Below are 25,316 nucleotides of genomic sequence, written 5' to 3'. Positions count from 1 at the left end.
GCTGCACAGATGCCACATTTGACTGATACCTTACAGTCAGAGTGGCCTTTACTGCAGAACGAGGGGGGAATCTTCCTCACACGAATAAATACTACAGAAGAAATCTCCACAAATGTGACCTGCTGGTGTCGCTAACAAGGGCTAACGTGTCCTCAATGATTATTTTGTCATAACCATAATTGTCACTGTGCATCTGATGCTGATATATCCTTAATAAAAGTTCCACAACGGTCCCTGATGGTTCAGGACTACGGAGAGTGTCTTTCAATACTGGGTAGAGGGGTGCCAGCAAGGGAAACCGCCTTGAACCACATGGAAAAGTGGAGTATAAATATTTTAATAAAATAAATAAAACATCTTCCTTCCATTTCAGATAACATGCAAACATCCTCTGATAGCCTGTACATCTGTTATACTTATGAGATATAAAACAGCCACGGCAGATGCTCTGAAATACATTTCCTTTTACAATTTAGTCTTGAAGAGATGACCCCAGAGGTCCATTCCAACCCTATAATTCTATGATTCTATAAGATCTAGGTGCAAACCATGAACCTTTCTGTGAAACATGCTGTACCCCTTGTGCCTTCAAAAGCCTGTGAAACAGCACCTTTTCTAGCAGGATCCGCAATCTCTTAAAGTACTGAATGTAAACTAAACTCAGTCTTTGACCGAGTCAGCAGAGTGTACTAATCAGAATAGTGGAAAAGTTACCTGCATGGCGCAGCCAAACAACAGCTAAATTGTATCTTTCTGAGCATACGAGGGAACTCAGGAGAGGGAGTGCAGAATTATATTCTCCAACATCAAGGAACGCTTCTGCCACATCAAGGTACAAATCTCCCATATCCTCAGGGTTTTGTTCCACTAGACTGGTCAATAGAAACTTGCCACAGAAAAAATAAAATGTTAAATGTTTGCCTTGAGATTCTGACACACTTAAGACCAACAGATTGTATTAGACTCAAATGTTATCGTATTTTGTAATCTGCTTGCCGACTGACTTGAATAACTTCGTTTTAGAAAGAATCTTTGCTCTCAGGATCAAATATTGTCAATCACTGGCTATTATATTTTGTGATTGGTTTACTGATTGACTTAATAGTTCTACAGTCCTAGTAAGAAAGGCGCACTATAAATGAAAATAAAGAAATACACACTGCTGTGCAAAGCATTTAAAATTTTTATCTGTAAACGCAGTCCTATTTGAACAAAGGAGAGAGAAAATAACATATCCCAGTTTTGTGCTCCAGCACGCACCCTCCTCTCCCCAGTTTAAAGCACTTCATTGCGAACGATTTACTCAAAAGACGCTGACTTTAAGTTATGCTCCATGCTACAGCATAATTCCTACTTTGCCCTCTGAAACAAAAAGTTCTATGATCAAGGAAGGAAGAGAGAAAATTCTAATTTTCTCTTTATTTCTCAAGTTTTCAGGGCCTCTTTCCGAGGTGCTTTTATTTCTGAGTTATTTTAATCTTGGACACTAAACTGCCAGTCAAATGTACTTTTTTTCTTGTGAGCAGAAGTCTCAAGAAGGAACATCTGCAAGAAGAATCTGTGGGGCTACATTTCTCTGGATTTTGTCAGTCACATGGATATTTTCCCAGAAACTACCATATCAACAAGAGAAGAGCAAGAGTCCAATAGCACCTATAAGGCTAACAACATTTGTGGTAGGGTAGGAGCTTTCACGAGTCACAGCTCACTTCTTCAGACACTTCAGATATCTGAAGAAGTGAGCTGTGACTCATGAAAGCTCCTACCCTACCACAAATTGTGTTACTTATAGGTGCTACTGGACTCTTGCTCTTCTTTACTGCTACAGAAAGACTAACACGGATACCCATCTTGATCTACCATATCGAGGACACTAGCTTACTGCTGGCTCCTATTCACCAGACAGATCACAACAGTCCACGTGGAAGGCCAAGCCCAATGAAATTGTTTCCAGATACATCCTCCATAGCAATCTTTCCAGCAGCATCCTTGTAAAGGCAAACATCACACCAGAAAAAGGATGATGCCGAAAGACGGGCATCAGTCCCAAGATCTTGACTGCTATTACTTCAGCTTAGACTTAATAACAAGACGGGAAATCATCAGAGTAATGCAGAGCACTCAACCAGCCGTTTACTGTTTCCGCTACTCACTCTACAACAATCAGATAATCCTAGTATTTAAGGTCTCACATCTTTGGAGGAAACATATTCCTTGACAGAACAAACCTCTACAGGCACCATTATAAGTCATGGCCAGGAACAGACTGGGGCTTGTTTCTTCCTCAAACAGCAGCCTCCCAATGTTGCATGACCAATAGTTGAAACAAAGGGGAATTTCGAAAGCCATCTGCGATTTGTGTCAGCCTTTCAAAGGCAGAGAGGAAGCAAACGTGTAGCCAAGGCAGTTGCAAGCCCCTTGCGTCTGCCTCAAGCCTACGATCTTGTCACCTCTTCAGAACACCAGAGGATCTCCCTGCAAAGCCGCCCAAGTGTTCTGTGGTCCAGTTCTGTACTTACATTGAGAGGCTCCAAGATGTTCAAGTGCACCAAGCAAACCATGAGTTTCACTGTGATATCTATGGGAACCCCCTCTGGAATAGAGCAGGTGACTTTTTCTGACGCTGGAAGAAGACCAGGATATAATGTCAGCATTATAGCTCTTGTTTCCTTGACTACATCTGGGGCTCTCTGTTTGCTGCTACCTCCAAGGAGCCCTTCATCTTTGCCATCTCTGATTTTTTTAAGAAGTTGCTTTGAGCATTGCTACAATAACAGCCTTGTTCTGCATGTTACCATATCCCCTGCATTCGTTATTGTTTCTAAACAGTAGTTAAAGGTCCACCGCGTGAAGCACAGGGCAAAAAACCATACCCATTCCCCACCCTACCCTCTTAACATAGATGTATTTTGCCCTTGTAAACACTTGGGAGAAGAACAGATTCTCTCATTGCTAATTTTGTACCAGACTTTGGAGAGTGAAGTTCCCACAAAGCACAGTGTATAATGAAAGGGGCGGGGAGACTTGTCTCTATGGTGATTAGATTTTGGGTTTATTCTAATTGTTTTAACCTTATACAAATGACCAACATATGTTAGCAATTGCTGGTCATGCCTGCTAGTGTAATTAAATGATCCAATTTAGGCAAGTTTATTCAGAATATACACAATTCCATATGGAAGCAGGTTTTAAATGTGTAATTATTTCAAAATTTTAATGGTGCAATATTCTTGTCTCTGCCATCTACAATGTAAAACGGAAGAGCCAAGAAAAAAAGCTGTGTAAAGTCAGCGAGACCCAACACTCTGTTTATGTGGAGGACAGGACAATTGCCTGATATATTTATTTCATTTGGATATTTATACCCTAGTTTTCTCCCCTATGGAACCCGAAGCTGCTTACAACATCAGTCTCCCTTTCTTCATTTTATCCTTACAACAACCCTGCGAGGTAGATCAGGCTGAATGTGTGAGACTGGCCCAAGGTCACCCAGCAAGCTTCCATGTCAGAGTGAGGAGCTGAACTGGGTTTCCCAGATCCTAGATTGCCCTCCGCACCGCTAGCGTGGAGGGCAATCTAAACTCCCCTCTGTCTGGAGATCAGGGGGCGGGCCCCCCGGCCATGTGACCATTTTCAAGAAGTTCCGGAACTCCGTTCCACCGTGTTCCAGCTGAAAAAAAGCCCTGACTCTAATCGCTACACTACACTGGCTCTCAAATACCCTCAGCTACCTTTGGATCAGTCACCTGTGCAACTAAAATAATCCAGGATTCAAAACAACAAAGCACGGTGAAAGTTTTAAAAAGATCCAGCCCAGAGTCCATAAAGATCTGCCCATAAATCAGACCATAGGGAGAATGACGGTTTTCTGGCCATGGGCGGGGAATTTAGACTGGTCCACTTTCACGTTCCCTTTTCACAGCTCCGTTCTTCAACTGAGGCCGTTATCATCTTTGTCCACTGGAATTCACAGTTCAACTCTTTTGGACTGCTGATTTTAACTAGTTTAGAATAGATTTGTTTGCTCACCAGCAGAACTGGTTTCACGTGCACAGTCTTGGTGGTCGGTTGTTGATTCTTTTTCCTCCTCCATTTCCACCATTTCCACTCCATCTTATATTTTGGGACAAGAGAGAAAGAGACAGAGACGTTCAGAAAGCGAATACTTACGTGAAACTAGAATGATTTAAACAATTGCTCTGTTTTACTTGCTTTCTTCCCACCAACCACAGCAGGGTAGTCTTTATAAGTAACACAGCAAACAAAACAGAAACACAATCATAAGAGAAGACTAGGGCATAAGGACCCCAAAAGCCATAAAGCCAAAGGGAAAATCTCCACTTTTAACATTCATTCTGTGATTTTGCTAACAACATGGAATGACCCTTATAAAGGGAGAAAAACAAAACTGGCTAAAATAAGTCATTTGCAGGTGAAGGGAGGGTGATTTTCATCCCCCCCTACAGTAGACTGCCATAATCCTACCTCCACACTGTTCCTGGGGGTGTCTGTTTGTGGGGCACAGAAAGTCACAGGAGTGTTACTGGAACTGCTCTATTAATAGGATGGGGGAGTTAGCTTAGCAGTCCAGAACTAAAACAGCGCGGATCTAGCCAGCTATACCAAGGTCCATTTTCAGAAATCCCCGTGACAAAGAGGCAGACTACAGATGTTCAATCAATAAGTGTATTTTCTAATAGTGTGATGTATGCCTGAAATTACACACACATCCAAGATTACATACAAGATCTAAGAAATACAGAGTATGAAAATTAGAGACCTGAGCAGGAACCCCACGATGACAAAGGGCATACTCACAAGCAGTAGGCATGTCAGAGATATAGACGTGACATGATCCAGCGCCCGCACTGGAATCACGGAGAGACAGCAAGGAAGTGGGATGGGGCTGGCGCGCGCGCACCCTCAGGTTTGAGGGGCTAGCTTATATACTTTCAAAGCACCCAGGGGCTGGCGCCCCTGGCAGTGGTTCTCACGACTTAAATCAAAGGGTTTGAGCCCATCGGGACAGCCTTGATTGGACCATGTTTGAAGTCTGATTAATTTATAAATGACACCTTTAGGGAGAGGGGAGGGGAGGAGGAAGGGGAACCGGGCCGTTTGCTCGTTCCCAGCGCCCATCCTGGTGCCTTCAAGTCCGGAGTGCAAAGGTTGCTTTGATGTGCGCTTGTTGATTGCCCTGGCTGACTGATGATCAATCTCCATTCAGGATAGGTGTTAAGAAATGCAAAGGAGAGTGGGATTCTCTTGCTGCGTACGTGGTCCGCTCGCTTCTTCGAAATGGCTTCCCAAAGCAGGCTGTTCCCCTCGGCTTCTTGGCTGTTGGCTAGGACTTACCAGCAGATTGTCTGGCAGTGAGGACAATCAGCCCACGGGAGGCTCCCGGCAGGAGCTGGCCAGGGAGCGCCTGGCCACCCTCGCAGAAGGTTTCCCCTGGCTGGCATCTGGCTGCTGGCAGCGTAGCTGGAGCCCAGAGTGAGGCAAGCTCTCATGGCAGGCAAGGGAGCAGCGTTTAAGACACAGTCCAGGGTTGGCAACAGGGCAGCATCACACAGGAGAGTCCAGATATAAGCTTGAGCAGGGCAGTGCCACGTAAGAGTTCTGAGAGCAATTGTCCAGGAACTGTCAGTCTGTTGCAGCATCAGATATGAAACTGACACGTGTATTAGAGGAACACAGGCACTGCAGTCTTTTAGTGTAGAACTCAGACCCAGTTCGTGGCTGGCCTCTGGAGGGAGGGGGGGGCTGCTCGGTAACAGGAGGTAGAGGCAGAAGTCACCCCTGTGAATTATTTTAGTGGCCAGAAACATCTGTGCATTTTAAACTTTTTAATTGGCCTCTTATATCACATACCAGTGCATGAGAGAGCTGCCACTTCTCTTCCATTTTTAAAGGGCAAACAACAACATACACAATGTCAAGGAAAACTTAATAGGGGCTGATTCCACACACGTTGGATAATGCACTTTCAATGCACTTTAGCAATGTTTGGAAGTGGATTTTTTGTTTCACACACGAAAAATTCATTTCCAAATGATCTCTAAAGAGGATTGGAAGTGCATTATCCAACGTGTGTGGAATCAGCCGACATCTCTTTAAACAACACTAGTACAGTTCAGAGATTAGGCACTATGTCTAGCGTTTAATATACTGGGATTTAATTATTCCAGTACCTTTATCTCCCTCAGATGACTCTTTTTCTTCCTCTTTCTTCTCAAGAACAATGCCTGAAAAATCTGTAATGACCTAAAAATAGACAAACGAAAACTATATTATGCTGATGCGACAGCATAACATAGAAAAAAGCTAACAAAAACAGAGGCAATTCAAGGGAGCATACAGTATAATGTTCTTGTAAGACTGTATCATCTCAGAAAGCATATGTGAAATTACTGTTTGAAAATATCCCCAGATCCAGAAACCATTTTGGTTTGACAAGCCCCCTCCCAGACAGATTTTCTGGGATGAGACGATCCCAAGGAAGACTGCACCATGTGACCCCCGGAATGTCTGATTTGACTCTCAGACCTAAAGCACCTACATGACAGCGGCTTTTCCTAAGGTGGCTAACAGTGTTGTGCTAAGCAGAATTATACCCCTCTAAGGCTACTGAAGTCAATGGGCTTACAAGGGTGTAACTCTGTTTAGGACTGCATTCTAAGAATGCTCTGTTAATCGTACCACTTGCACAATAAGATCTGACAGCAAAGACAGAAAGACATGCCCTAGGCAACTGCACACCTGTGGAACTCCTCTTACATCGAAAATCGCCGAAGAATCTTGGCAAAGCCTTTTTACTAGGCTAAACAGTTAACAGTTGAACCAGTTCATGAGGAGAGGTTTTAGTATTAAATAGGTTTTACTGGACACGTACACTGAATTTATGTACTACCATTAAGATTTATTATTATACCGTTCTGAAGCATCTTAAGTCAGAGTGTAAAATAAAAAATTGTGTTCTGATCATTCTTCAAACAGGCCTAGAACGACTAAACCTTGTAGGACAACAATGTCGTGCGCTCACCGCCAATGCTTTATCATACTGCTTGTTAGAAATATACAGTTCGGCAGCTATATTAACATCCTCCACTGATACAAGGTTCTGGTGTTTGTTGAAGGCCTCCTCCATTATCTCGATTGCAGCCGCAATATCATTGGCCTCATAGTAACTCCTAAAAAAAAAACCAGTAAAAGTTGATGCAAGTTCATAATTAAAAGTAAAGGAAATCCATGAAGCACTAACAGAGATCTCAAGAGAAATATCCTCTTGAGATCTATCTACCAACTTCATTTAAACTGTTGCAGTAAATTGGATCCCAGAAAATATGGGTTCATGCAAAGTTAATGTAAATATTAGTAAATATACTAAGTTTGTGGGACTAAGCATGCCTCTGCCCATGCCCCCCATGATGCCAAAATATTTGTCCACATTCAACGTTAGCATCTCTCGGGTTCACCCATTTCCCAGTTCAGATTGATGAATGTCTTAATGTACTACGCATCTAATGACAGAGCAAAATTCAAGCCCAGGAGCAACTTACAGACCAACAAAATTTCCCAGGGTATTAACTTTCATAGGTCAAAGCTCGCTTGGTTAAATTCAAATGACAAAGTGAGCTTTGACTCATGAATGCTTAAACCCTGGAAAATTTTGTTGGTCTTTAAGGTGCTACTGGACTCAAATTTTGTTCTGTCACTACAGACTAACAAGGCTTGTACATCTAATGGTCAGTGACTGCAGTAGTACTGGGGCTTCCCTTTTTTATGAGAGAATGGTTTTTGTACTTGAAACCCGGCTTTCCTTAAAATCCCCCCCCCCAAATCTGACTTCTGCAAAATCCACTGTACATGGACTGCAAAAATTCTCCACTGCCTTGCACCTCCTTTTCATCCCTCCTCTCCCAAATGCCAGTCTATCCCCATTGCTGTTCTGTCTCTGTGATCAGCGTCTCACTCTCAAACATATATGCTCTTTGCTTCCAGCGCCCATCAGAACATCACTGTAACACCAAGAGAAAATGTTTCATCTCACTGTAGTGCATAGTATTACTGTAGCATAGTGGTTAAGCGGTTCGGCTGCAAATTAGCACTCTGCTGGTTCGAAACCAGCAGAGCTCAGCAAGGGGCCTTGGGCAAGCCCCTCCCCTCAGCCCCAGCTGTATTGTGGGGATAATAATAACATTGACATTGTTTACTGCTCTGAGTGGGGCACTAATCTGTCTAGAAGAGTGGTATATATAAGTAGTTATTATTATCCTAAGTAGTTGTGCATTGACAAAATGTCATTTCACACATGGAAGCAGCCTTATGCTGAATAGGACCACAGAGTTTCCATCAAGGTCTATTGAGACTGACGGTGGCTCTCCAAGTTACCACTTATTGTCTGGTCCTGGGGAGTGAACCTGTGATGGGCGTTTCCATTGAGCCACAGCCTCTCCGCTATGTGCTTGGCAATTTACACAATGTTGACTGCCAGGGGGGGAAAAAACACATTTTGAAATTGCAGGGATGCTGTTGCTAGCTTCTTAGCACATTAAATATTCCCCTGAATGCTCACTTTGCCATATCTCTTGCCAAATGCATAAAGCGGTCGCCGTCAAAAGGGGTCAGAAGGTTCAAAATGCGCCTGTAGCCATCCATCGCCAGCTTATGTTCCCCCAGCTGTTCATAGAGGCTTGATCTCTCCCACAGGTAGCGCACGTTGGTAGGATCATATTTCAGGGCTGTAGAAACAAATGAGACATTATTATGGCCTTTGTAGTCATCCAACCCCCTGCCAAGTTCACAACTATTTTTATGGCTGCAACATCTGCCTGATGAAGGTTTCATACAAACTGCAAAGCTTACGGCAATATTTTGCATCATTTCGATTGGCCCTCATATAAAAGTATTGCATGGATTTTCTTTCTTGTTTGAACGCTCACTTGAATTCTCACCAGGAAAAAAATCAGTTCCCCAAGCAAGCATACTGTATGGAACTTCCATGTGCAGCAGAGTATATCTCAGCGTGCTAAGTACTGGAGACCAATAACAAGCGATGACTGATTTTTTCAAATCCTACTTGTGTACTATCAAAGGAATATGGCTGACCAACACTGGGAAAAGAACACTGGAAGAATGCCAGCCAGGCAATTCGGTATGAATGAATTTGGGTCAATTTCCCCACCAAATACTGCATGGCACTTGCTTCGCTACAATTGTCAATCCCTGGCAGTTAGGTCCCTTCAAGTTCTCCACAGTTAACACACAGGTGTTCCAGTTGAAGGAACTTTATTAGAGATCCATACAGTTCAGGGTGTTCACACAAAGGTAGCAATTGGCAGAAGTGACTATTCAAAAATGGACACTACTAATTATAGGGAAACTTCCCGCCCTTTGGGTCCGTTGACATTCTGGCGCGAAACCCCCAAAGAGTTACATGGGAACTGATTAGTTTAGGCTAGACAGAGTACAGAATGAAATCACTGCAGTCTCTGAGAAAAGATACATCGCTCGCTGCCCGCAGCTTACATCTAAGGACGCTTGCTCCAGAAGTGAAAGTAAATACTTGCAACAGATAACAGACAGCCCCCACTGGCTCAGTGCATTGTAAGTTAGCAGTTTACACACTCTCAGATGATTTATACAAAATACAGAATAGAACCTTAGCAAACAGTTATGACCAGCACAAAATGCAAAACGCATTAATGGCAGGTATGCAGGCATACATGACATACTGCCTCCCCCAAGAGTGGCCCCCCTCACATCGGGTCAAGTTTGTCATGACATTTGCGTATCAGCCTCGGAGCATTCATGTTTGAGCTCTCTATCCGTTCCCTGTGAAAAATATTTCCAACAAACTAAGTAAAAAGGGCATACATGACAACAATATCCCTTCACCTTTGTGGCTTTAGAATTTCATAGGGAAGATGCTACTCACAAAACTTTATAGCAGAACTACCAAAATAAGGGCAAGTTTACACACTATGTTTCCTCATAGCCATCAAACAGTTGCCTGAATGTGCAATGCAGTTATGAAAATCCACGTACCATAGATCACTGTACGGTATCATGTAGCTATCGAACACTGAGAAAACTTGGAAATGTTCGTGATTTAAAACATTTCTGTGCCACCTTTTCACCCAAATAGGGTGCTCAAGGCAGAGAACAACAAAACATGACAACATTTCAACGGGAAAACATTGTTTAAAATAAAGTATGTTTTTTAAGTCAGTTAAAACATATAAATACACAAACACACATAACACAGTAAGAGAGGATGACTAGTAACTGAGCGTATGCCAAACAAAACAAATTCTTCACCAGCTGGCAGAAGACAAGAATAGAGGGTGACAGACGAATCTCCCTGGGGAGGGAGTTCCTGCCACTATTAAGAAAGCCCTTTCTTAGGTTGCCACGCATCTGTCCTCAGATGGAGGGGGCAGCTGAAGCAGGGCCTCTGAAGATGGCTGGGAAAGATGGGTAGGTTCGTACGGGAGAAGGTGATCTTCCAGGTATGTTGGCCCAAGCCACGTAGGGCACCTTGAATTGAGCCGGGAAGCAAACTGAGAGCCAGAGTAGATGAAGCTACATTCTGATACACTGGTACATTCTGTACCAATGGTAGCTTTTGAACAGTTTCAAGGGCAGCCCCACATAAAGTGCACGACAGTAATCTAATCTAGATGTTACCAGGGTATGCACCACAGTGGCAAGATCTCCTCCCACCCCAGGAAGGCCCAAAGCTGCTGCCACCTGTTTATCCAATAGGAAGCCTGGGGGCGGGGGAACTAATCTTTGGAGTCTGGGGAGCAGTAGTAATTCCTGGAGATCACTATGACCCATCTACGGGTTGGTAACCCTATGATCTGTCCATGATAAGGAGACTGTCTTCAACCACCTTCAGGTCTCCTCTCTCTGTCTAGAGCAAAACACCAGATTAAGATTTTGACCAGCACAATGTGTGGGGCCTGATATTACCTGAGAGAGGCCCGTGGTTGTCATGGAGACCACAGAATCCTGATCCATTCCCAACAAGGTAGCCTCAGCATGGATGCTGAAGCCCCCCAACTCCGAGACCACCTTGGGCATTAGATAAAACAGATGTCTGAATTGCCCTACAAATTGTCCTGCCCCTAAACATGCAATGAAGTCAGGTTCCAGCAACACAGCTTTTATTGGCTCTGCCCACGTACCACTACATACTCTTAGTTGGCCATTATCTCAGCAAATATTACATTTGCTGGCTTACCTTTTGCATAGCAGAAAATGGCTTGTTTAATGTTGTCCTGCTCCAGGGACATTTCCGCTAGCCGGACCCACTCCTCAGTGTCACTGGGATTTAAGTGAGCGGCGATCAGTTCAAATTGTAACGATTTCTCCATATCTCCTTGGTCTTCATAAATCATGGCAAGAGTTGAGAACGGCTCATAAGCAAGAGGAGCTACTCAAAACAAAGCAAAAACAAAACCGGTTAGCATTTTAATCAGTTTTAACCATCCACATTTCTGTTTCAGTACATGGGGGGGGGGGGAAATCCTTGCCACAGTGTGGTGTAGTGGTTAGACTGCTGGTGTCAGGCTCTGCCAGTTAGATCCCCAGTTACTTCACTGCAGACACCCCAAGAGTCCAGTTAAAGTTTCTTTATTAGAGATCCATCAGTATCAGTGCACTCAGACAACAGCAGTGGCAGAAGTGACGTAATGGGGGAAAGCAGAGTTAGTTATAGGGCAGGATTCCCACCCTGGGATAAGGCACGCAGGGCCTAGGAAGCTGGAGGGAGTAGGGGAGGGGAAGACAAGGATAAGCTCATTTCATGTCTCGGGGATATGACTCCAACCAGCACTTCAAGGACACTTTCCCATGCCAGTCGAGAAAGTGAAAGTAGCCACCTGCGAGATAAGCAATTCACAACTACACAGTTACGCAGCGATTCACAACTACACAGTTACACAGCGATTCACAACTACACAGTTACACGATTCACAACTACACAGTTACACAGCGATTCACAACTACACAGTTACACAACGATTCACAACTACACAGTTACACAGCGATTCACAACTACACAGTTACACAGCTACACAGATATTTCTTTACACATTCTCAGAGGCCCAGAATACAATACAGAGTATAACAGGCACACATGGCAAATAAGCAGGGCATATCTAACAGCTGGGCTGGGATCTTGAAGTTCGAATCCCCACACTGCCATGGAAACTTGCTGGGTGACCTTGGACCAGTCATGCACTCTCAGTCTAATCTACCACGCAGGGTTGTTGTGAGGATAAAATGGAAGAAAGGAGAATGACGTAAGCTATTTTGGGTTCCCAGTGGGAAGAAAGGTGGGGTATAAATGAAGTTAAATCAATTTTAAAATGTATTAAATTAAAAATCCACCCCCTACTCCTTATCCAGCAAGGTATGACCCACATAATAAAGCACTAGTTGTTTATTCCTGCCATAAATGGCACCCCCAAACCAGTCAACAGATCATTCATAAAACTGACAATCCACTTGACCAGCATTCAAAAGACCGTGTGGGAAATTGTACAGGCACAGCTAGGTATACAATTAATTAATTTCACACGATCCAAGACTTGCTGGTCGCTTCAAGTACAAAAAAGGAGGAGAAAACATGTTTAAATACAATTTATGCTTTAGAATAAAACACTCACATATAACATACAAACACAAACATTTCATTATTTCATTTGTCCTTTCCAGTCATTGCTGGCTCAAAATCTCACTCGGCACACAGACACACACACACCACACCTTGTCTTATGATCTCCATGCACATCAGAATGGCCTCTTCGTGTTCTCCTCGAGCAAACCTAATGTTGGCTTCACCCATGAGGCCTCTCAGCGCCCGAGGCAGTTTACTACGGGGCCGTTTTTCCTATGAAAGAGAATTGTTTTAGGGTGGATGGCTCAATTACAGAACTCTCAGAGGATCAGCTATTTGTTTTAAATAAATAAATAAAGCTTTAATCCTAGGGACATGTTTTGGAATAAGTCAGACTGAATGCAGTTAATTAATGTGAGGAGGGGGCTGGATCCTACCAGGTTATCTGCAAGTGGAAAAACAAGGAGGAGCCCCTTCGACCACCTAAAAATGCTATTCTGAGGATCACGGGACCCTGAAAGGGGACAGAGGGAGCAGTAACGAAGGGGAACAGGGCAAGACTTAATGAAAAAGCTGATTGGAACCAGGCCTAGGTTGGCACTGGAGGTGTACATAAATGTTCGTAGAAATCAAACATTAGTTCTGAAGAAAAAAAATTATCTTGGGGGATGGGGTGTCTGGTTTTAGATGAGGTCACAATGTCCCCCTTTTGGAAGAGGCACTTCCTCCTGAACAGGGGTCATTTTGTAGAAAAAGAGCGGGAGGAACTCATTAGCATAACTTGTTAGCATAGCTCATTAGCATATGCCACACCCCCTGACATCACCTATCCTGGCTGTTTTGGACCCAATCCTGGCCATTCAGGGCCGGAATTGGGCCTAAAATGGCAAAAAGGGCTGAAAATGGCCGAAAAGGGGCCCAAAATGTTCAGGATCGGGCCACTGCTGAGTGGGAGAGTGATCCAGCACCCGCCGGAGGCCCGATCTGGGCTGTTTCGCCCCCAATCCAGGCTGAAACGGGCCCAAAATGGCCGAGAGCAGGTGAGAGGGGCCACCTGACATGTGACCTCTTTGAGGAACTGCCGGAACTGCGTTCCCGCACGTTCCTCCTCGAAATGAGCCCTGCTCCTCCTGAAGGAGGACTCCCTCTTTAAAGGAGGCAACCCATAAACAAGGGTGCTGGAATCTCAGGAATAACAGAAAAAGGAAAGGGTACAAAAGTACCAGAGGTCTGTAATAAATATATATAAAGAAGAATATAAAGATTCCTATAATACAAGATCACAAATGGGGAAAATATGTTTGTAATTACAAAATTGCAAAAAGCATCATAGTGCAATTGAACATATGCCATAGAGTACTGACAAGCTATGGATGACCCACAACAACAAAGATAGGATATTTTTCTTTATAGATATTTATTACAGACCTCTGGTACTTTCGTACCCTTTCTTTAAAGAAGGCACCAGCCACTCATACCATTGTATGAAATCAGATTTAGAATAAGTTGGGGCATCTTTCCAAATCAAGTATTTTTAAGCTTTAGATGAACTGACTGAGTGTTACATAGTTACTGTTGTTACTTTATGCTCCAAGTTATATTAATCACTTCCAATAAAATATAAATTCGTCTTGTATTAGTAAGAACGATGCTTGAACCAAAGGTATTTGTGTAACAGCTAAATTATGTTTCTTCACCCTAAGCAAACCCCACCAGCCTTGTTCCAAAAATCGTTCAGACAAATAACATTTTTTTCAGTTAGATTCCTTTGTGGAGGTCTGTAATCATTGTAACATTGTAGAGTATTAACAAACAAGAGAAGGAAACACAGAGCAATCCAACTGGAAATTAACATTAACTCTTCTAGCTGCTACCTAGCTCTAGCTATATGCAGTTACAGGGAGAAATCAGCATTCCCTGTTAAATATCTATGCAACCAGTTCATAAGGCTCAAATGAACTGTATATTGCCTTTCTGGACCTTAAGGGAGCCTTTGACTTTGTCTCAAGAGAACTTCTCTGGGCAAAGCTCGAGGGGATGTCACTAGATAAGAGGTTATTATCTCTTATCAAAAGACTTTAATCATCAACGTCTTGCCAGGTCAGATGTTCTTCGTTTGGGAGACTCTCACCCAGGATTTTTATTAAGAAGGGGGTTAAGCAGGGGTGCATTTTAGCCCCCCATTTGTTTAAGCTTTTTAAAAATGATCTTGCCCCTTTTTTGTCCCTGGTTGATGGTCACAGTCCTAGACTTGGCTCCGTTTCTATCCCTTTGTTATTATATGCGGATGATGCAGTTCTTCTGTCTTCTTCCCGTTTTGGATTAAATCATTTATTGAACTGTTGACTTGAATACTGTGTGACAAACAGACTGGAGTTGAACTATGAAAAAGCTAAGGTATTGGTTCTTCCCAATTCCCGGAAACTGTATAACTGGTTTGTCAATGGTAATAGACTTGAACAAGTTAAGCACTTTAAATACCTGGGTGTCTATTTCCAATCTAATGCTACTTGGACCTTCCACCGTAGGATGGCTATTAATACAGCCAAAGTTAATGCTGCAGCAATATCTCACTTTTATTTTTCTGATCGAGGTAACCAATATGTGCCTGCTGCTCTTAAAGCCTTCAATGCTAGAATTGGAACTCAGTTACTGTACGGGGCCTCGCTCTGGATTGATGCTATTGACAATTCAGTTGAACATGTTCAATCTAACTTTCTGCGTAAGATCATGGGGGTTCCTATGTGTGTTCCATATGCTGCCTTGTGCTTAGAGTGCAGTCAGAATCTGTTGGCCACCAAGGCATGGCTTCGCACTATCAAATATTGGTTGAAACGCCATTTTAATTCTGATCTCCCCAGTTATACATACCATTTATTATCTGAATTTGCCAACTCTAGTTGGTCAGCCTGTGTTGAAGCTAAAATAAGTTCCTTGAACTTATCTATAGAATCTTTATCCCTGCTATCTGAGTCTGAGGCCTTCTCAAAAATAAAATCCAGTCTTTTGGGATTAGAGTTACAAACGCTCTATAGTTCTGCTAATAGCAGGGCCGGATCGAGGGAGGGGCAGGGGGGTGGCCTGCCCCTGGCGGCGCCAAAGAGGGGGCGCCAGGCATGGCTGCCAGCTGCCTGGGAGGCTGAGCGCAGGGTTGGGAGACCCTCGCCAGCCCCACCGATGGGGCGGCTGGCTGGCTTGCCGTGCGCGCAGGACCTCCCAGCCCTGCGCTCAGCCACCAGAGCGGCAAGCCAGCTGCCCCAGCCCACGCCCTCGCTGCCGCCAGCTCTGCGGCTCACCGTGAGCTGGGGCGGCCGGCTTGCCACACGGGCAGCACAGGGCAGTGGGGCACGCTAACTGCGCGGAGGGCCTCCTAGCCCTGCGCTCAGCTGGCAGCGCGGCAAGCCGGCCACTCCAGCACCTGGTGAGCCGCAGAGCTGGCAGTAGCGAGAGCGTGCGCTGGGGCAGCTGGCTTGCTGCGTGGGTGGGTGAGCGCAGAGCTGGGATGTCCTGCGCGCGCAGCAAGCCAGCCAGCCGCCCCAGTGCACGCCCGCGTCGCCGCCAGTTCCATGGCTCACCGGGTGCTGGAGCGGCCGGCTTGCTGCGCAGGGCTCCTGCCCCACGTGATGACATCACAAAAGTGATGTCATCATGCAGCGCAAGGTTTGCCCTGGGCGCCCGCGTGCCTGGATCCAGTGCTGGCTAATAGAACTTGTTCTCCCCTAAACTTGTGGATTGTCCCTAATGTAAGTTTCCCAGCAGTTTACCTTTACCAACTCCTGGCTCCCAATTTACGTAGAGCCTTTTCTCTGGCCAGATTTAATGTTCTTCCTTCAGCCATTTTATCTGGCAGATTTCATGGGATTCCTTATTATAGCAGGTGTTGTCCTTGTTTGATGGACTGTGTTGAAACTGTTTCCCATGTTCTTCTCCAGTGCCCTTTTTATCTGGCACCACACCAGGATCTTCTACATCCTATATTAGCCCAACTTGCAGAGTTTTCTGATGATTTTAAGGTTCCTGCTTGACAACTCAGATGGGGAAATAACTGAAATAGTAGCTAAGTTTCTCTACAGTGCCATGGCTATACACCATGACAAGGAATATTCTGTCCTGGTTTTGCTGCCCTGCTGCCCTGTTCCTATCTGTAATTTTAATCTCATTTTGTATGGATTCTCTGTATTTAAAATTTTATATTTTATATATGCCAATCAAGGCTTGCTTGCTTGCTAAATGAACATCCTTGATGCATACCTCAGATGTAGAATCTGAATCAGACACCCAGCTCTGGACTCAGATGTCTGCTGCGGGCCTAGAGTGTTTTCTTCCTTAAAGTCACAAGCATTCAAATTCTTCACTGATTTTCAGAAGTACCAACAAAGGCCTCTGGAGGCTTTTAAATCTTAATATACTTGCCTTCATCATTTTCTTAGTTTCTCTATTAAGTACCATCTCCAGGGCAAAAACATCTCCAGCTGTAGGCTGTTCTGAGGTTTCTTCATCCTCTTCCTCTTCCTCCTCCTCATCCTCTTCATTTTCTCCCATCATGGAAGCAAAAACTCGATGGACGGATTTACTGACCCCATCTGATGTCTCTTCTGGTTGAAAAGAGTATGATAAAGATTTACAACAGTGTCAGATTAGACAGTGATCGCGACCAGTAACTGAGTTTGGGAGTCCCAAAATAATTTACATTTGCCACAACAAACATACATTTAATATATTGTTGAAGGCTTTCATGGCCAGAGAACAATGGTTGTTGTGGATTTTCCGGGTTGTATCGCCGTGGTCTTGGCATTGTAGTTCCTGACGTTTTGCCAGCAGCTGTATTCAGACCCACCAGAAATATACAACAGATGCTACAATCAGCAAAAGACAGTAGAGACCCCCTCACCTCTGCAGGAGTATACCGCATACCCTGCAGCTGCGGACAAGTTTACATCAGGACCACACAGCGTAGCATCCAGACAAGAATAAAAGAACATAAAAGACACTGCAGACTTGGCCATCCGGAAAAATCAGCAGTGGCTGAACATAGCCTAACTCAAACAGGACACAGTATCCTATTCCAGGACACTAAAATACTGGACAACACATCCAACTACTTTGTCAGATTGCACAGGGAAGCCATTGAAATTCATAAGCATAAGCACAACTTCAACAGGAAAGGACTTTAAGAATGAATAGAGCATGGTTTCCAGTTCTGAAAAACACCAGGCTAACAAAATACTCTACATCTTACAATAGCCCTGCAGATAAGATTAGCATATCAAGCACCAATCCATATGCAAAAGAACTTCCTCAGGATAGAGTGAAGCATTAGCATTCCATTAGCATTCCACACCCTGGGAAACTCAGGATGACTCAGCCCCAAATCCACCTTCCTGAGTAGATATAAATTACCTGCTAACATTTTCTCCACACATTGACACTGAGAGATCTCTGTCTTTTGGTGCTACACCTCTGAAGATGCCAGTCACAGCTGCTGGTGAAATGTCAGGAACTACAATGCCAAGACCACGGCCATACAGCCCGGAAAATCCGCAACAACCAAACATACATTTACTTTAAAACACTACATATCACAAACTCTTGCAGTTCCGCCCCCAATCTGATCCCATGGATCATTTTAGCTGCAGTGGTGCAAGCCATGCAGACCTTCCCCTTGTGTGTGTGTAAAGCGTTAGCAAGTCACAGCTGACTTACGGTGACCCAATCGTGGGGTTTTCAAGGGAAGAGATCAGCAGAGGTGTCTGCCTCTGAGCAGTAACCCTGGACCTTCCTTAGTGGTCTCCCACACAAGGATGAACCAGGGCAGGCCCTGCTTAACTTCCAAGATTTGAAGATAATCTTGAAAATGAGTCTGCTGGAAATTCCCGACCTCAATCAGGCCAAGAAAACAGTGGATGTTTCATGGTCTCACATTGGCTGAAGCTTAGCGGGGGTGGACCTGGTTCTGTTATTGTATCTGCATCTCTCTCTCAATTTTGTGTGTGCACACACACATGCACATAAAGATTATACTGTGCCCTAACAACTTTCTTTCTAACTGAGGGACATCAGGGCTTCAATTTACTCCGGAGACTTCCAAAGGGAAAATGGACGGGATTCTGTAAGATGCACACTTGTGGTTTTCAAAAACTTCTGAGCTTTGGGGTACCATTTACTCACTGACCTGCCAGCTATGGAACCACTGCATGCTGTCGAGCAGTGGTTCCCAAAGTGGGCAATACCGCCCCCTGGGAGGGGGGCTGGAATGATCCAAGTGGGCAGTAGGAGCCTTGGGTGCAATTGGGGTGTGTGGAATAAAAATATGGGGGCAGTGGAAGCATAAAGAAAGAAGAGTCCAGAACCTATCGAAAGCAGCCTTTCTCTGCCTTCTCCTTGTCTTCCCTGGGATCAGGGAGGGAGGGGGAGAGGGAGGGGGGGTCCCTACAGCCAGGGATCAATCAAAAGTCGACTGACCCTGCATTAGAGGAGAAGCTGCTTCCCCAGTTGTAAGGAATGCCCCACTCCCGTTTGACTACTGGAGAATACACTATGATTTCGAGCTTCAAAGTGTCTTATTTACAACATCTTTCTTTACTATGTGCAAATTTGTCACTTTTGCCCACTTCTTGAAGGTAGATTGCCAGGGGGGCGCTGAGTAATTTTTTTTCCGGAAAAGGCGGCGGTAGGCCAAAAAACCTCTGCTGTAGAGGATCCTGGGATATGTTGCATGCATGCATTCCATTTATGCATAGCGCTGATTATAGTTCAAGTTCGCCTTCATTGGCATATATCAACAATTCAGGTTATCCACTTACAGACAGCACTGGTCAGATCACACCATTTATTACCAAAAAGTGAGCACTAGAATGAACCAGTTATTCCCTTGCAGGAAAGAATAGGAAACAAAAACATTACCTTCCTTAAAAAAATGCTATGGAAGGTCCCAGGAGGCCACCCCCTCACCCTATCCACAGTAGTGCAACAAACAGCCTCTGCCCAGCTTAGATACCCCCTCCTGGAGCTGAAGGTCCTGAGAATGTGTCCCACCCCAGAACTGTCATGTCAAAGGAATTAGAGTGCTTAGTGGTACTGAGGGAGGGAGGATCCCTAGAAACAGGTGAGTCTGTTTGTAGTTCTCTGGATTATTGGGGAGGGGGGATGAAAATTGTACAAATGTATCTGTAAAGCTGGAAATTAGTACAGTGCTTATTATACAGGCATTCTTGAAATCAGGCAAATAGCAATACATCATTACAGGTACTGAAGAGCAACCACGGAGCTTTTACGCTCCTTCAATTAAGCAGCCAGTATAACACACACCTTCAGCTTCATTATGATCCTCGGGTGCCACATTCAATCCTTGTCCAGAAGTAGATGGAGCATCAGGATCTTCCACGTTTTCCTCCGCGATCACATTTGCTCCATCCTGTAAAAATCAGCAGAGCATAATAAAGAGATCCATTTGCTACAGATGTGCATACGATGAGCGGGAAACTCTTTGTGGACCTTCACTTGCCCCTTGTGGACCTTCACTTGCCCCTTGTGGACCTTCACTTGCCACTGTCTGTGGACCTTCACTTGCCCCTTGTTTGGACAAACACTGTCTACTAAACTGAGCTCCAAGATAACCAATTCCTCCCGCAACAAGCTGTGCAGAATAACAGCTGGCACGAGGACACGCGTGAAGGTGCCTTATACAGAGTCAAGCCATTGCTCTGTCAAGGTCAATACTGGGACCAGCAGCAGCTCTGACAGGTGACCATGTCTTATATCCGTGAACTCCAGGGTCTCAAGTGAAGCTGTCTTTCACATCAACTACTACCTAATCATTTAAACTGAAGATGCTGCAGATTGAACCTGGGACATTCCGCATGCAAAGCAGATGCAAAGCAGACCCGATGTCCTTTCCTTCATTTATTTATTTATTTACAAACCGGTAACCCTGCCATTCCACTCTCCGAGGGCCACCAAGACAGTTAGCAAATTAAAACAAATTAAGACCTCATCCTAAAAACCGACTCGGTTTCGTTTTCTCAGCCATGCCGGACGCTCCTCTCGGCTGGTCCGGGAGGAAACGACCGGGCACCCTGACCGGGCGGCTGACCCGCAAGGATTAGCCCCCAGGACTCCCAGGGAGGGAGCCAGGGTCCGGGACGCGGCGGGAAGAACTCCCCGAAATCAATGCGGGGGGGGGGGAATTGCCCGTTTGTCCCTATGGAGGCCGGCAGATGTGCGCGGCGCCTCGAGTGCTGCCGGGCAACGAGAAACGGCAAGTAAAAGAAACAGGCGGAAGCCTGTAAACAAGCGAATCCCTTCTGTTCTACAAGCGTTTGTGAAGGAGAGGTTGATCTGAAGAAGACTCGCTCTTCCCCTTCGTTGAGTTCCAGAATTTTGTTGGCGCCCCCCCCCCCCAAATGGCAGCAAGGAAGCAAAGTCCCGCTCTCCGTAAGTCAATCTCGGCTACCTTGCAGAAGGGGGAGTCGCTCGAAGAGTTGGTACGCAGGGCGGTGGTGGAAGCTATAAAACCCTTTGTTGACAAGCTGAACGAAACTGATCAAAGGGTGGGCTCAATTGAAAGCGAGGTGAAAACCATTAAGGCAGCAGCGGGGGGGGGCAGAAAAGTCTGCTCTGGAAAGTGCGTCACTTGTGAAGGCTACAAAAAAGGAGCTGAAGTTGGTGGAGAACCAGCTGATCGGGCTACAGGTGGAACGAACGCAGACAATTTTGCGTCTCCAAAACGTGAAAGAGGAGGAAAATGAGGATCTGTGGGATTTGGTCTCGGAACTACTGGCGACACCCGCGAGGACGACTAAAGAAGAGGTCAAAAGCGCCATTTTGGAGGTCCGTCGGGCTTCTTCAAAATATGCAACAAAGCGACAGTTGCCTCGTGAGATCATTATTGACTTTTCATCTAAAAAGATCTGGGACACCATCCTATATAACTCATACAATGCGGATTTGACTTTATGGGTTTGAAAGTCAAGATTTTGAAGGACGTTCCATTTCTAGTCCGGAAACGGCGTTTTAAATACAAAAAGTTTGCAGCACTTCTGAGGGACCATGGAATAAAGTACAAATGGTTATTCCCGGAAGGAATATGGTTCAGATATAAAGATCAGGCCTATAAGATATTATCAGAAGATCAACTAAAGGATTTTGAGAATAAAAACCCAGAACTCTGCTGCACCAAGAACGAAGAAAAGGAGGAGCCGGAGGGGGGGGGAGGAGAGCATCGCAACAGCAGTTGCACAGAGAGAATTGCGTCCGGGACCTAGAAGGGGGAGGAAAGTTTAATCAGAATTTGAAATGTTTATTCTCTGTATGATTAACCACTCCATCATTATTTTATGGAGCTATTTTTGTATTATGACAGTATGAAGGGAAACATTGAAGTGTAGTGTTTAGTGTTTGTAGTTCATTCCCCCCCTTTTCTTTTTCCACCCCCCCTTTGTCCCTTCCCTCTCCCCTTTCCTTGTGATAGTTTTGTGTAGTGTTTTGTAGCTATGAAAAATAAAAAATTTATATAAAAAAAAAAAGACCTCATCCTAAAAACCATTAAAATCAGTACACATATACATCATTTAAAAATTTTTCCAGAATTTGTTTAATTTTATTAATAGACTTGAAAGTCCAATAGAAAGGGCAAAGAAATAAAAAAGAGACAGTAAAAGAAGCATACAAGAAAAAGAAAAAAGAAACAGAAATTAAAAATAAAACAATAATATATATTTCATTTCCATTTTTCTCTACAATACTTACCTTGTTTCAGTGAACATCATACTTTAAATTTTAATCTCCCCCAAATTTCCTTTTCCACTACTGCCTCCCTTCTATTTTTTTTCCAGTTTTATCTTCTTAAAAATCAAAACCACAAATCATCAAATCACTATTCCTCATTTCACACAGAAAGTCAATAAAGGGTTTCCTGTTAGCCAAAAAGGTAGACAATGTTTTATCTCGGATCAAAGCTGTAAGCTTAGCCATCTCTGCTAATTCCATCATGTTCATAGTCCAGTCCTCGATTGAAGGCAATTCTGTACTTTTCCATTTTTAATAACATTAATAATAATAACATTCAATTTATATATCACCCTTTAGGATGACTTAACACCCACTCAAAGCAGTTTACAAAGTATGTCATTATTATCCCCACAACAACAAACACCCTGTGAGGTGGGTGGGGCTGAGAGCTCCTAGAAGCTGTGACTGTCCCAAGGTCACCCAGCCGGCTTCAAGTGGAGGAGTGGGGAATCAAACCCGGTTCTCCAGATAAAAGTCCCGTGCTCTTAACCACTACACCAAAGTGGCTCTCCATACAAAAGCCCAGCTGCCGGCGCATTCAAAAGCCTAGCTGCTGTAATTATATATCAAAATAAAATATCATGCTGAATTTCCACCAGTTTGTCCATTAATCCCAGCAAAAAGGCTTCAGGTGTACTGTTTAGTAGTCTTCAGTATTTTTTGTATTATCATATGAATTTGAGTCCAAAATGTTTTAGCTTTACGGCAAGTCCACCAAAGATGATAAAATGTTCCTTCTTGTTTCTCACATTTCCAATTTATTTGACATACCTTTACTCATTTTAGCTAATTTGTCAGGAGACATATACCACTGATACATCATTTTATAAAAATTTTCTTTAACACTCAAAGTAAATTTAAGCCCCTTTACCCACATATTTTCCCACTGACCCATCATTATAATATGCCCAAAATGTTTAGCCCATTTTACCATACAATCTTTCACAGATTCTTCTTCTGTTTCAAAATTTCAGTAACAGCTTATACATTTTGGAAATAACATGTTTATCATTTGAACAAAGCTTTTTCAAACTCAGTCTTTTCATGTTCAAAGCTCCATAGTTTTTTATCTAATGTGAACCTTTCCAAAAGTTGAGCATAGGAAAACCATTGACATTTATAACTTTTAGCTATTAAATCCTCCCTTGTCTTCAATTTGCAATCTCCTTGTGAGAATTTTAAAAAAATCTCCATAAATTGACCATCCCTTGTTTGAAAATCATCGCCCTTCTGTAAAACGCTTCCTGTGTTGAAATCCAAAAGGGTGTCTTCTGTGTTAATCTCAGTTTATATTTATTCCAAATTCTGAGAACAGCTCTCCTAATATAACGATTTTTAAAATCAACATTGATCTTTAATTTGTCATACCACAAATAGGCATGCAATCCAAATCTCGGGTCACGACCTTCCAATGACAAGAGCCTCTCATTTCTCAGAAGCATCCATTCCTTCAACCACATTAGACATGTGGAGGTATAATTCACTTTCAAGTCCAGTAAACCAAGTCCGCCTCTCTCTTGCGCATCCTGTAGAATTTTATATTTAACCCTTGGTGTTTTCCCTTGCCATATAAATGTTGAAATGTCCTTTTGCCACTGCTTAAATGGTACATCTGAAGTTAACACAGGTATTGTCTGGAAGTAGGGATCCCAGACCACCATTGGGGGTGGGAAATCCCCCGCCCCCGCTCCCCACACCCACTTACTTGAGCAGCGGGTGGGGCACGTTCCTTGCACGCTTCCCCGCGGCGTGTTCCCGTGCGCCACAGCTACCAGGATCGGGCCCATTTTGGCCCGTTTCAGGGCCACTGTGGAGCGCGGGAGCGCTCCTGCGCTCTGCAGCGCTCAAAATTGACCTTATCCATGGCAAACCGGGCCCGTTTTCAGCAACTGCAGAGCACAGGAGTGTTCCTGCGCTCTGCAGTGCCAGAAACGGGCCGTTCTGCTGCAGATCAGGCCCGTTTTGAGGCACTGTGGAGCACAGGAACACTCCTGCGCTCCACGGCGCCCCAAAACAGACCTGCCCAGGGCCGCACGATAACGTCACTCCTGAAGTGATGTCATCGAACCCGTGGGGCGTGTGCGCTCACCCCCCTCTCCCCAAAGGTATGTGCCAGGCCCCTGTCCCCCGCCCGGGAGGTTGAGGGGGCCTGGCTACCTTATCTGGAAGAGGAATAACATTCTACATAAAATGTTCATCTTAATAACTGATATTCTCCCCAACAAGAATAACTGTACTCCATCCCATCTTAACATATCTTTTTTGATTTCTTTCCATGTCTTAACATAGTTATTTTGAAATAGCATACAGTTCATTCCTGTCAGCTTGATACCTATTTTACCTTTTTTAACCCTTAAAACCTGATATTTTCATCAATTCTTCCTGATTTTTAGTATCTATATTTTTTGTTAACGTTGTTTTGTGTTCACTTAATTTAAAACCTGCCAGAGTACCAAACTCTCTCAACTTCTCCAATTCCATCTAATGGGTCTTCCAAAATCACAACTAAGACATCTGCGAAGGCTCTTAATTTATATGACCCTTTTTTAATTTTAACATTCTTAATCTTTTCCTCCTGTCTGATGTCTCTGTTCAAAACCTCCAACACCAGAATGAAAAGGAGAGGTCACAATGGACATCCTTGACGTGTTCCTTTCTGAATCTCACATGGTTTAGTTAGTTCCCCATTAACAATTATTTTGGCATTCTGTGAAGTATAAATCGATTTCACCCATTTTATAAAGTTCTCCCCAAAATTCATCTTTTCTAAGACTTCAAACAAAAAAATCCAGTTCAGATTGTCCAAGGCCTTTTCAGCATCCGAGAAAATTAGAGCCCCTTGTTTTTCATTATGTTTATCCAAATATTTCACTATGTCTAATACAGTTCTGGTGTTGTC

At 44.0% G+C, this 25,316-nt stretch overlaps 1 protein-coding gene across 1 annotated transcript in view; it reads right to left on the bottom strand.

Moving 5' to 3' along the window:
- Window positions 1-25,316, bottom strand: part of GTF3C3 (general transcription factor IIIC subunit 3) — a 41,650-nt gene that overhangs the window by 13,974 nt on the left and 2,360 nt on the right. The window contains exons 2-11 of the mRNA XM_054969889.1: window positions 19,937-20,042; window positions 17,042-17,223; window positions 12,778-12,901; window positions 11,249-11,440; window positions 8,576-8,741; window positions 7,043-7,190; window positions 6,192-6,264; window positions 4,030-4,113; window positions 2,520-2,623; window positions 715-886 (exon numbers count right to left, since the gene is read on the bottom strand). Of these exons, the coding sequence (XP_054825864.1) occupies window positions 715-886; window positions 2,520-2,623; window positions 4,030-4,113; window positions 6,192-6,264; window positions 7,043-7,190; window positions 8,576-8,741; window positions 11,249-11,440; window positions 12,778-12,901; window positions 17,042-17,223; window positions 19,937-20,042 (1,351 nt within the window). The remainder of the gene's footprint in view (window positions 1-714; window positions 887-2,519; window positions 2,624-4,029; window positions 4,114-6,191; window positions 6,265-7,042; window positions 7,191-8,575; window positions 8,742-11,248; window positions 11,441-12,777; window positions 12,902-17,041; window positions 17,224-19,936; window positions 20,043-25,316) is intronic.

Source organism: Eublepharis macularius, chromosome 2 (genome assembly GCF_028583425.1).
Source record: "Eublepharis macularius isolate TG4126 chromosome 2, MPM_Emac_v1.0, whole genome shotgun sequence".
Taxonomy (NCBI): Eukaryota; Metazoa; Chordata; class Lepidosauria; order Squamata; family Eublepharidae; genus Eublepharis; species Eublepharis macularius.
This window is presented reverse-complemented; position numbering and strand designations above follow the sequence as displayed.